This window comes from Triticum aestivum, chromosome 4B (assembly GCF_018294505.1).
Source record: "Triticum aestivum cultivar Chinese Spring chromosome 4B, IWGSC CS RefSeq v2.1, whole genome shotgun sequence".
Classification (NCBI taxonomy): domain Eukaryota; kingdom Viridiplantae; phylum Streptophyta; class Magnoliopsida; order Poales; family Poaceae; genus Triticum; species Triticum aestivum.
The window spans coordinates 660,439,347-660,451,793 of record NC_057804.1 but is presented as its reverse complement, the minus strand read 5'-3'; the positions used below and the strand labels follow the sequence as shown (position 1 = coordinate 660,451,793).

Below are 12,447 nucleotides of genomic sequence, written 5' to 3'. Positions count from 1 at the left end.
AATAGATCTTGACCATTACATTTTAAATTTAATGGTTGAATTAATCTTGATGATGTGGATTAACGTAAAGGCTCCAATGGTGTCTCCAATTAGTAAATATAAGATAAGATGTTATTTTTATCCCATGCCATATCTTGTGCACAGTATTGTTCATGAAAAATCCGGTGACAAATATATAGTTTGCTTATGTTAGTGGCCACATCTTGAAAAGCTTGATTGCACGCATTCTGTAGCAACTGAAAAGAAGCGAGGGAGTAGATAAAGCTAAGCAGGTGACTTTGCCTAGGTAGAAAACGGTTGCTTTACGTCACTTGGCTTTTATCAGCTGCTCTTTGACCTCGTGCGGACCAGTTCTCACCATGACCAAGTATATGATATCTAATAAACTATGGTGATGGGTGGTGACTTTTCATTGAACTAGCCCTGCATGTATTGTGCCGACTTGGGTGAGATAGATAAATAATCATAATATACTACTCAGCCGTATATCAGATGATGCAGTAGGCATATTAAAAGGAAACTTAAGGAGTTTATGCAAAAATTTAATGAGAAGCGATTAGATGACCATATGATTATATGGTAATGTGCTCGGAGGTTGCAATATGCATTTTGAATGTGCAAAAGATGCTTCCTGGAGTCGTTCTTGTGGTCTGTCTTTTCGGTGCACGAAAGATGTAGTTTACGTTTCCTTTGGTACAAACCTTGCTGTTTTGGTTGCCGTTAGTTCTATTTTACCTGAATGTTTTGTTTTAGCTTCCTTTTGGTTCAAAACTCTTTTAAGTTTGATTGATCATTCCCCAGCAAAAGTATCGTGGATATCTGAATCCCAAAAACAATTATTATTTGAGTTGTTTCTTTGTAAGATTCTTGTGATAGAAGCAATCAAATCATCTAATGGAAACTTCTTTCTACACTAATGCTGCCAACACACACCTCCAAGAAATTAATCTGTTTATGAGTGGCCGCCTGGCCTAGTGTTTTCATTGGACGTAGTACTAGTTACTTTAGCAAAAGAAGCAGGTGAGGTCTCGTGCCATGAACCTAGTCAGGAAGGCTAACCAGATTGTTAGATTTATACACTGAACTGGTCATGCGTGATAAAACTCTTCGCAAGAAGATGTTAACTAGTCTTGCTAAGATCATGCATATGGAAACTGCCTGCTCTCCATCGTCATGGAATTTGTATCAGCTCTACTTTTGGTTGGTCACTTCGTCCATTAATGTCGTCGCTTCTTCCTGCAAGTACTCAACCACTTCGAGAGACATCTGACCAAGTAAATATCCGAATGACATGATGATAACCTATAGGGGCTGCTGCAAATCTGCTAACTACTCTGTCGCCCTATGTTACTGAATTTCATGAAAAAACTATTGGCAAATATATAATTTCATAGTTTGAAAAGGTCAATTGCACACATGATTCTGTATCAACTACTGAAAAGAACAGGGGTAGTAGTCACTCTATATGTCTTTAGAAGTCATGCGCCCATGAATCAAGCCTACGCGTGAGTAGGTGACTTTATCCATGTCGGCATCGATCTAGAAAACGATTGATTGCCTTACCTGACTTGGCTTCTCAACTGCTCTTTGACTGGTTTCGTCTGCACTGGTTCCAATTATGACCGAGTATATGATATCTAATTAAACTAGTGCCGGACGCTTCTAGTCTTAAAAATCTTTTCCTTAATAGTGATGGGCGGTGAACTTTCCTGGAATCGGGCCTGCATGCATTATGGCAGACACGGGTGAGATGGAAAAACATTCATAATTACTACTCACCCGTACACATCACGATAGAATAGCTTTATATGCCTGTATATGCCGCATTGTTTCTTTAAAGGGAAAACGTGTCTTAAATGGGAGCCTGTAAAGTATATGCAGTAGTTTAATTAGCGGCAAGAGACCATTTCAATTGGTTGGTTTGTTTCACTTGACTAGGTCTATTATTGCTCACGAGTTCAGGCGCTGCTCGCTGTACCTATATAAACTCATACATCCCCTGCAGTTTCAAACCAACACTCACATACACCACAATCACAAACAGGAACACAAGAGAGACAGAGAGAGAGAGAGAGAGAGAGAGAGAGAGAGAGAGAGAGAGAGAGAGAGAGAGAGAGAGAGAGAAAACAAATCAGATGGCATCCTCCTCTTACTTCCTTCTCCTCGCCGCTCTTGTTGCGTTGGTCTCATGGCAGGCCACTGCCTCCGATCCTAGCCCCCTCCAGGACTTTTGTGTCGCCGACATGAATTCACTAGGTACTATCCGGTTTCTCATCATGTTCTCACCAAATAAATATGTTGAAATCTATTTCTGTAAATTATATGCAAGTCGAAACAACTTTCTAAGATCTGAGCTTACATGTCACATCTCCTCTATGCACCAGTTCGTGTCAATGGCTTTGTTTGCAAGAACCCGATGGAAGTTAATGCAGATGACTTCTTCAAGGCAGCCAACCTCGACAAGCCTAGGGTGACCAACAAGGTTGGATCCAACGTCACTTTGATCAACGTCATGCAGATTGCTGGACTCAACACCCTCGGCATCTCAATTGCGCGCATCGACTATGCTCCCTTGGGTCAGAACCCACCACATACGCACCCTCGCGCCACTGAGATCCTCACGGTGCTCGAGGGGACACTATACGTTGGCTTTGTCACATCCAACCAGCCCGCCCCAAACAAAAACAAGTTCCTCTCCAAGGTGCTCAACAAAGGTGATGTGTTTGTCTTCCCCGTGGGGCTCATTCACTTCCAATTTAACCCCAACCCCCACAAGCCCGCCGTTGCAATTGCCGCGCTTAGCAGCCAGAACCCAGGGGCTATCACAATTGCCAATGCGGTGTTTGGGTCAGACCCACAAATATCCGATGATGTTCTTGCCAAGGCGTTTCAGGTGGAAAAGAATACAATTGACTGGCTCCAGGCTCAGTTCTGGGAGAACAACCACAACTAAGTGAAATGTTGGCTGATTACACGGAGGACCAATGCGCAAATTAAGACATGTTCGAGTTTCTAGATGTGCATCCTAATCTATAAAATAAATGTAGGATATGTCATTCCACTGTGTGTCTATAATGAGTGACTGTATTTCTACCTTCTGAATAATTGACAAATATCATTTTTTATCATACTGATATGATCTCATATGCTTTTTTGGTTCTAATGTGTTGTATTTCTGACAAAAAGAATCGTTATTTTCGGTTCTTTTCCCCTTGTTCCGAAGCAAGAGATGATTAGGTTAACAAGGGAAACAACACACGATTATCTGGCAATCCATTATATGTTTGATGTTAGGATTGAACACCTAGGATTATCTTGCAATACATGCGAAGTATGCAATGGTTTGAGCCTGATTGTGCTCAGGATTTAAATGTGGAAGTTGAATGTGCAAAAGTTGCTTCGTGGAGTCGTTGTTTTGCTCTCTCGCTTTCTGGTGCATGCAATAAGAAATTGACGATTCCTGCACGTAATATTTTAGCTTCCTTTTGGTTCAAAACTCTTGTCAGTTCAATTGATGGTTGCTTTAATGGAAGTTTGATGAGGTGGCTCGTTTTTATCAAAATACTTATAAGCTTTATTTTTGTTTTTCTTAAGTTGAGACCTAATTTTTTTGATCTTTACTAAGTTTTAGAAATTGGGCACACCGGAGACCAGAATCCAAAAATTAGCTCCAACATACGTATAGAAAACGTGCATAAATATACAAAAGAAAAGATTATTTACAAAAGAGAAGATTATTACCTAAACCCTCACAAAATGAATATTATTTGAGTTGTAGTGTGAGATGCTAGGGTTAGCCCATAGAGACCAGGAGTGGAACGGAGAGAAGGGACAGCCCACTGCCGCATACCATCGCCCGGGGCTTTGCTCGGCGTGATGCCGATCGATGGCTACCAGGGAGTCTGAGAGTGTGTGGTCTAGGGCTGGCGGCGGAGATAGCCTCTGATGTGGTCCACGGGGATTATGTTGAGGCCTATCTTCTTCTTTCTGGATGCATTTTATTTGTCTGATGGAAACATCTTTTCTGTATCAAACTACCAACACACACCTCAGAGAAAATAATTAGTTTATGAGTGGCTACCCGGCCTAGGCATTGGATGTACTGTTTACTCCATCAAAATGGGCAGGTGAGGTGTGTCATGGGCCCAGTCAAGAACCGCCGACTAGATTATCAAGTTTATGCACCAAATGGTCATGATCAAACTCTTAGCAAGACGATGTTAACTACTCTTACTAAGATCACATGAATTGTTTCTGCTCTCTATCATCATTTTTTATGAGTGTGTGGATTCGTCCTCATTGACATAATTCGTTAACTACTGCGTCAACTTGCAACCTATTTTTTATATAGTTTGATTATGTTACTGGCGACAGCTTGAAAAGCTTGGTTGCACGCATTCTGTAGCAACTTAAAAATAATGGAGAGTGGATAAATCTAAGAAGATGACTTTGTCTAGGTAGAAAACGATTGCTTTGCATCACTTGTCTTTTCTTAACTGCTCCTTGACCTCGCGCACACCAGTTCTCACCATGACCAAGTATGTGATATCTAATAAACTATGGTGATGGGTCGTGACTTCTCATGGAACCAGCCCTCCATGCATTGCGCCGACTTGGGTGAGATGGATAAATAATCGTAATTACTACTCAGCCATACACCAGATGATGCAATAGCGCTTAGGCATATTAAAAGGTAACTTGAGAAGTTTATGCAAATATTAGATGATTATATGGTAATGTGCTCAGAGGTTGCAATGTGCAAGTTGAATGTGCAAAAGTTGCTTCCGGGGGTCGTTCTTGTGGTCTGTCTTTCTGGTGCATCTAAGAAGAAGTTTCTACTGCAATTAAATCATCTGATGGAAACTTCTTTCTACACTAAAACTGCCAACACACACCTCCAAGAAATTAATCTGTTTATGAGTGGCCGCCTGGCCTAGTCTAGTCATTTGATGCACCATTTACTCTAGCAAAAGAAGCAGCTGAGGTCTGGTGCCATGAACCTAGTGAGGAAGGCTAACCAGATTGTTAGATTTATACACTGAACAGGTCATGCGTGATAAAACTCTTTGCATGAAGATGTTAACTAGTCTTGCTAAGATCATATGGAAACTTCCTGCTCTCCATCGTCATGTCATTTGTATGAGGTCTCCTTTTGGTTGGGCACTTCGCCCATTAATGTCGTCGCTTCTTCCTGCAAGTACTCAACCACTCCGAGAGACATCTGACCAAGTAAATATCCGACTAATTAACATGATGATAACGTACAGGGGCTGCTACAAATCTGCTATCTACTCTGTCGCCTTATGTTGCTGGATTACATGAAAAATCTATTGGCAAATATCTAATTTCATAGTTTGAAAAGGTCGATTGCACACATGATTCTGTATCAACTACTGAAAAGAACAGGGGTAGTAGTCACTCTATATGTCTTTAAAAGTCATGCACCCATGAATCAAGCCTACGCGTGAGTAGGTGACTTTATCTATGTCGGCATCGAGCTAGAAAACGATTGATTGCCTTACATGACTTGGCTTCTCAACTGCTCTTTGACTGGTTTTGTCTGCACTGGTTCCGACTATGACCAAGTATATGATATCTAGTTAAACTAGTGCCAGATGCTTCTTGTCTTAAAAATCTTTTCCTTAATAGCGATGGGTGGTGAATTTTCCTGGAATCGGCCCAGCATGCATTGTGGCGACTCGGGCGAGATGGAGAAACATTCATAATTACTATTCACCCGTACACAGCACCATAGAATAGCTTTATATGCCTGTATACGCTGCATTGTTTCTTTAAAGGGAAAACGTGTCTTAAATGGGAGCCTGTAAAGTATATGCAGTAGTTTAATTAGCAGTAAGAGACCAGTTCAATTGGTTGGTTTGTTTCACTTGACTAGGTCTATTATTGCTCACAAGTTCAGGCGCTGCTCGCTGAACCTATATAAACTCATACATCGCTGCAGTTTGAAACCAACACTCACGTACACCACAATCACACACAGGAACACAAGAGAGAGAGAGAAAACAAATCAGATGGCATCCTCCTCTTCCTTCCTTCTCCTCGCCGCTCTTCTTGCGTTGGTCTCATGGCAGGCCACTGCCTCCGATCCTAGCCCCCTCCAGGACTTTTGTGTGGCCGACATGAATTCACCAGGTACTATCCGGTTTCTCATCATGTTCTCACCAAATAAATATGTTAAAATCTATTTTTGTAAATTATATGCAAGTCGAAACAACTTTCTAAGATCTGAGCTTACATGTCACATCTCCTATATGCACCAGTTCGTGTCAATGGCTTTGTTTGCAAGAACCCGATGGAAGTTAACGCAGATGATTTCTTCAAGGCAGCCAACCTCGACAAGCCTAGGGTGACCAACAAGGTTGGATCCAACGTCACTTTGATCAACGTCATGCAGATTGCTGGACTCAACACCCTCGGCATCTCAATCACGCGCATCGACTATGCTCCTTTGGGCCAGAACCCACCACATACGCACCCCCGTGCCACTGAGATCCTCACGGTGCTCGAGGGGACACTGTACGTTGGCTTTGTCACATCCAACCAGCCCGCCCCAAACAAAAACAAGTTCCTCTCCAAGTTGCTCAACAAAGGTGATGTGTTTGTCTTCCCGGTGGGGCTCATTCACTTCCAATTCAACCCCAACCCCCACAAGCCCGCCGTTGCAATTGCTGCGCTAAGCAGCCAGAACCCAGGGGCTATCACAATTGCCAATGCGGTGTTTGGGTCGGACCCACAAATATCCGATGATGTTCTTGCCAAGGCGTTTCAGGTGGAAAAGAATACAATAGACTGGCTCCAGGCTCAGTTCTGGGAGAACAACCACAACTAAGTCAGACCTTTGTTAATTACTCAAAAGATCAGCGCACAAATTAAGGACATGGTTGAGTTCCTAGATATGCATCTTAATCTATAAAATAAATGGAGCAGACATCATGCCATTTGTGTGTCCGTAATGAGTGAATGTATTTCTACCTTCTGAATAATTGACAATATCATTTTTATGACAATGATGTGATGTTACATGCTTTTTTGATTCTAATGTGATGAATGCGATGGTTGGAGTCCGATTGTGCTCATGATTGAAATATGGAAGTCGTATGTGCAAAAGTTAGTTGCTTGAGTCGTAGTTCTGGTCTCTCGCTTTCTGTTTCATGTAATAAGTAATTTATGATTCCTGTATGTAATGTTTTAGCTTCCTTTTAGTTCAAAACTATTGTAAGCTTTATTGATGGTTGCTTGAATGGAAATAGATGAAGTGACTCATTTATCAAAAATCTTACGAGCATTTTTTTGTATTTCTTAAGTTGAGAACTAGAAACACGATTTTTAATAATTTATAGAAACTGGGCTCACCAGAGACCAGGTTCCAAAAATCAGCTCAAACATACATATAGAAAACATGAAAAATAAAATAGAAAAGAAAGGATTATTACCCCCCGCCACCCCCCAAATGGTTATTATTTAAGTTGTTAGCTTGTCAGTGAAGAATTTTATCACGAAATGAACTTCTGCCCGCTTCATAAATAAAGTCCAATGACCAAACAATACATGGTGTCGAGGAAACTGTCATACAAGATGATCAAAGAAAGCACGACAAAACAAGACAAACACGCTAACAAGTACCGGAAATGCACAATTAGACGCCTCCAGTATGGCACCGAGAGGAAGGACATGAGAGGTTGGACAACCTCAAGACTCAACCAAGACCGCTGCCGACATTCAACCACGCACCACCTGGAAGAAAACACTGGACTTCATCGCACCGTCACCACCCAATTACTCTTAGAGTGGACCCTCTGCCTAAACCAAGGAGCATTGACCATACTATCGAGCATACATGATGAAAGGATGTCATTGTTGCCTATACATGATAGGTGCAAGCAATACCGTTCGTCACCGAAGTGGAGGTAGGGTCGATTGGATCACCACAACACTCCAAACATGCCACCGTGTCTGGAAGACAGCTGCACTCACCGGTAAAGCCCCCAAGAGGGTCATGACACAATGGGTCGCCACCACCATGTCCACCAGGGCGGACAAGGATTTTCACCCTGAGCTCGAAGGGTGGGAGAGCCATGGCGACTAGCCCAAAAGGGACATAACTACCAAGACATCGCTGCCACCAGCGTCGAGATGCCGAGCTTTCATTTGGACCGTCCCGCACACCTCGCCAAGGGGACTCGGGCAACCAGATCTACCATGACGGCCGAGGACTCCAGATCTAGATCAGGGCTTGACCACCATAGATGATGACAGGTTTGCCACGGCCACCTGCCATGACGCCCCTTGCAAGCCCTGTGGCCAAGGGATAGTGCAAACTACACTTCTACGCTGTTCGCAGGAGAGCCAGACATGCAACCTGCCATCTAGAGCCGCCACCTCAACTTCCGCCACCTCAAACCCATGCACTGCCACCAAGCCGTTGGTACGAGCTCACTGGAGAAAGCCATCAATCCCCAGCGAGGCTCAACATGGCTTAGGCATTGGATGTAGTGTTTACTCTAATAAAAGAAGGAGGTGAGGTGTGTCCTGAGCAATGTTTTTAATAGAGGGTTATGCCAAATAGAGGCGGACCTCCAAATCAGCTATAGCGGGCTACATCGGGCTATTTATACATGAAATCATTTAGCGGCACCCTGCTGAGAAGACTATAGCCAGCTATTTAAACTATGGTCCTGAGCCTAATAAAGAAAGGCCGCTTTAGCGCTACAACTTGTGGTGTACATTGAGGTGGTGCTAGAACTTGGCTTTGCGGTGCAAATACCGGCTATGCCCCCCGCCCCCCGCGGCCTTTTTTTTGCCTTTTTGCTTCGTCAAGGGGGATCGAAAGAGGGACAAGACTTATGACAAATGTCTTTTATGTATGGAAACTGAAACACACACCTCCAAGAAATTAATCAGTTTATTAGTACTGTTTACTCTAAAAAAGAAGTAGGTGAGGTCTGATTCTTAGATTTATATTAGCAATGAACTGGTCATGATTGAATCGTAGCAACGAGGAAACTAACTACTCTTACTAAGATTATATGAAAAGTTGCTGCTCAGCTCCATCGTCATAGCTCTCCTTTTGGTTAGCTAGGAACATCCACTAAGTAATGACATCGTTGATTTTTTCCTACAAGTACTCAACAACTGCTAGAGAAATTCGACAAGTAAATATCTCGTTGATGGGGTTATCCTCCTCTTCCTAAAAAGAAAATTGATTGACGTGATGGTAGCAGGGGCTGCTACCAAAATAGCAGGTGTATTATGTGGATTCATGCATGGATCAATGCGCCTCGATTTCTTCCGCTTGTTGACACAGTCCGCTACCTACTGTGTCGTCTTATGCTGCTGGATTTCATGACAAATAATCTATTGGCGAATCTACAATTTCATGGGTTTTTTTTCTTTTGAAATAGGACAATTTCATAGTTTAAAAAGCTCGATCGCACGCATCAGTAGCAATTTCTGGAAGGAACATGTGTAGTCGTCACTCCACGTCTTTAGAAGCCCACACATGAGTTGGTGACTTTATGTCATCCTCCAGCTAGAAAACGATTGCCTTGCATGACGTAGAGGCCGGGGATTATCCTCCTTTTCAAAGAAATGAAAACATGACTTGGCTTTCCTCAACTGCTCTTTGACTGACCTCGTGCGCACCAGTTCCTTCCTACTATGAGTCTATGACCAAGTATACGATAATTCTCATTTTCTCCGGTTGTGGCCGGCTTGGTCCTTTGCGCCTCTCGGAAGACTCACAATCCACATAGCTGAGCCCCTAGTTTCAAACTGGTCGAATAGTCTTAGTTTTCTCTTTAGAGTTTAAATTCTTAAGGACTTACTCCCTCCGTTCCTAAATATTTGTCTTTCTAGAGATTTCAACAAGTGCCTACATACGGAGCAAAATGAGTCTAAAATATGTCTATATACATTCGTATGTGGTAGTCCATTTGAAATCTCTAAAAAGACAAATATTTAGGAATAGAGGGAATAGAACATTTAGAGATCAATTTATTTTCCATGCACAATTTCTATTTTATGCAATTGTGTATAATACAAACCTGTCTTGAGTTTAAATTCCTAAGGATCAAGAACATTTAGAGATCAATTTATTTTCCATGCATAATTGCTATTTAACTGCCGTCCAAGGTCACTCAAATGACACACTTTTGTCCTTTTTTTAGAAAAGGAGGATGACCCCCGGCCTCTGCCTGGGCGACGCATATGGCCACTTTATTAATTATTCTCACAAGACCTTACAAAGTCATACAACAGTAAGACTAAAGCCGCCGTCTAAGCAACAAACTTTTGCTACACCTATCTAGTTGATGAAGGGGCGTAGATAGCCTGGGCCTAATACCAAACAGACATCGCAGCCAAGCCTAACATCTAAGACCTGAGACCCCAACCTAGCCACTTGCCGGGTATGGGGCACACACTGGTCCGGCGTGCCCGCAGAGGCCGCCGCCGCCAACTGCCACCGCTCCATCTTCAGAACTATACTAATGCATCAACCTTGCTCGGTCCAGCTATCGTCAACGCCACCACGGCGCCCAACGGCACCTCCTCCCTGCGCGCAAAGAGCTGAACACGTCGCGGTCGCTATTGATACACCTCAGCGCCATGCTGTCAAGTACCACCAGCCGACACAGCTTGAAGCCCTTGGAGGATCTGTCGTGCGTAACACCTGCCGACCAGGCATGACCAAGTGTAGCACCTGTCGGTCAGGCATGACTTGACATCTCCACCGAAGCTCCGTGCAAGACGAAGCCGCTCCACCTCCTGCCTCTGACTTCCAGCGCTGCTCGACAAAACGATGCTCCCAAGAGAGAAACGACACCGCAGTGCCGCCATCGTCCGGTCTGGAACACCAGATCCTAGGGTTTCCCCCGGAGCAATACGAGTGGGTCGACGGTAGTCACATGACGATGCCTTCATCAAGGTAACGACGTGGAACTCCGTCATCGCCCGCCGTCGGCTCGGTTTTCACCGGCAACTACGTCTTCCCGACTCGCAGCTGGTGCCAGATGACGGATCCCGAGATCCGAACACCCAGCCTTAGGCCGACCACCTCTGACGGAAGAGATGACCACCACCGTCGGCTGCACCGGTCAGAACAGATCTGTTCGGAGGTGCCGCCGACAAAACCACCAGGCCCTCCACGCCGCCGTCGCCGATCCGAAGGCAACATGCACGCCACCGCAGCCAAGTCGGCCGCCGCCGACCGCAGCCACCGCCGCTGCCCGAAGGGCCATCCGCAGCGCCCGCAGCCCTGGCCTCCGCCGCGCAAAGCCGTCGCCGTCCAAGGAAGGGACGGCCTCCCGCCGCCTGCAACCATCCGCCGCGCCGCAGATCCCAGATCGGTCGCGCCACTACACGCCATGGGGTCCGCCCCACCCTGGAGACGTGCGAGAGAGGAGATCCCCCGCCACCGCCGTCGGCCCCCAGGCTTAGCCCGGCGGTGTCTTCCGGCGGCGGTGGAGGGAGAGGAGGAGGGAGTTTGGGGCGGCGGCGGCTAGGTTTCTGGCCGCCCGAGTCGCCAACACTTTTGTCTGTGCAGAGAAATAACCTACGTGCTGTCTGGCAGTACCTGGAGACGCTTGTTATACTTATTTACTTAAAATTTATAACACTGGTTGTGAGAGCTCCTTTATGTCAGTGCTTTTTGACCTGTGTGAGTGTGTGACCAGTAGACTACACACTTCTGTAGATTATTACTTGCAGGCTGAAGAACAACTTGTTCCTATTTTTTTATGACAACGGGATGCGACAAAAAGTGCGCATTTAGTGAGATGTATTTCCATTTAGATCTGTATATTTATAAATCTCCTTTTTGCATGCACTAACTTCATATGTTCCTATAGAAGCAAACGTGATCCTTCATTTAATTAGAAGATGTTAACTACTCTTGCTCTCCATCGTCCATTAATGTCGTTGCTTCTTCTTGCAAGTACTCAACTACTTGGAGAGAAATTTGACCAGGCAACTGTATATCTGGTTGACGTGATCATGACAGGGGCTGTTACATATAGTAGTGGTATTAGGTGTGTTAATGCATGGATCCACGTGCCACGATTTCTTCCTCATTGGACACAATCAAAATTATTACTCACAGTAATTATTACTAAGAGGTACATCAGATGGAGTACCTTTCAAAAAAAAAACATCAGATGGAGTACCTTAATTTGCTTCTTTGTTTATTAAAGAGAAAAATGTGTCGCTTTGGCATCTCAAAAGGGAACATTGATTATATAATCTATCAAAGATTTGAATATGGCTGACCATGTCTGAAAAGTTCATGCAGAATAATCTAGTGGGCAGCCAAAGACAATTTCTATCCGTTGACTGGTTCCACTTGACTATGTCCGTTGCTCACGAGTTTGCACTGCTCGCCACGCCTATATAAACACATACATCCCCTGCATATTCGAACCATCACTCACC

General features: G+C 44.2%; 2 protein-coding genes across 2 annotated transcripts; both read left to right on the top strand.

The window, feature by feature from the left end:
• The first annotated feature begins 2,024 nt into the window (after positions 1-2,024).
• LOC123089720 (germin-like protein 8-11) lies at positions 2,025-3,128 on the top strand. Its single transcript, XM_044511314.1, has 2 exons — positions 2,025-2,256; positions 2,385-3,128. Exons 1-2 carry the CDS (start codon positions 2,136-2,138, stop codon positions 2,951-2,953), a joined length of 690 nt encoding a protein of 229 aa, XP_044367249.1. The 5' UTR covers positions 2,025-2,135; the 3' UTR covers positions 2,954-3,128.
• Positions 3,129-5,985: 2,857 nt separating this feature from the next.
• LOC123089719 (germin-like protein 8-11) lies at positions 5,986-6,977 on the top strand. The gene is made up of 2 exons (XM_044511313.1): positions 5,986-6,153; positions 6,282-6,977. Exons 1-2 carry the CDS (start codon positions 6,033-6,035, stop codon positions 6,848-6,850), a joined length of 690 nt encoding a protein of 229 aa, XP_044367248.1. The 5' UTR covers positions 5,986-6,032; the 3' UTR covers positions 6,851-6,977.
• Positions 6,978-12,447: the final 5,470 nt, after the last annotated feature.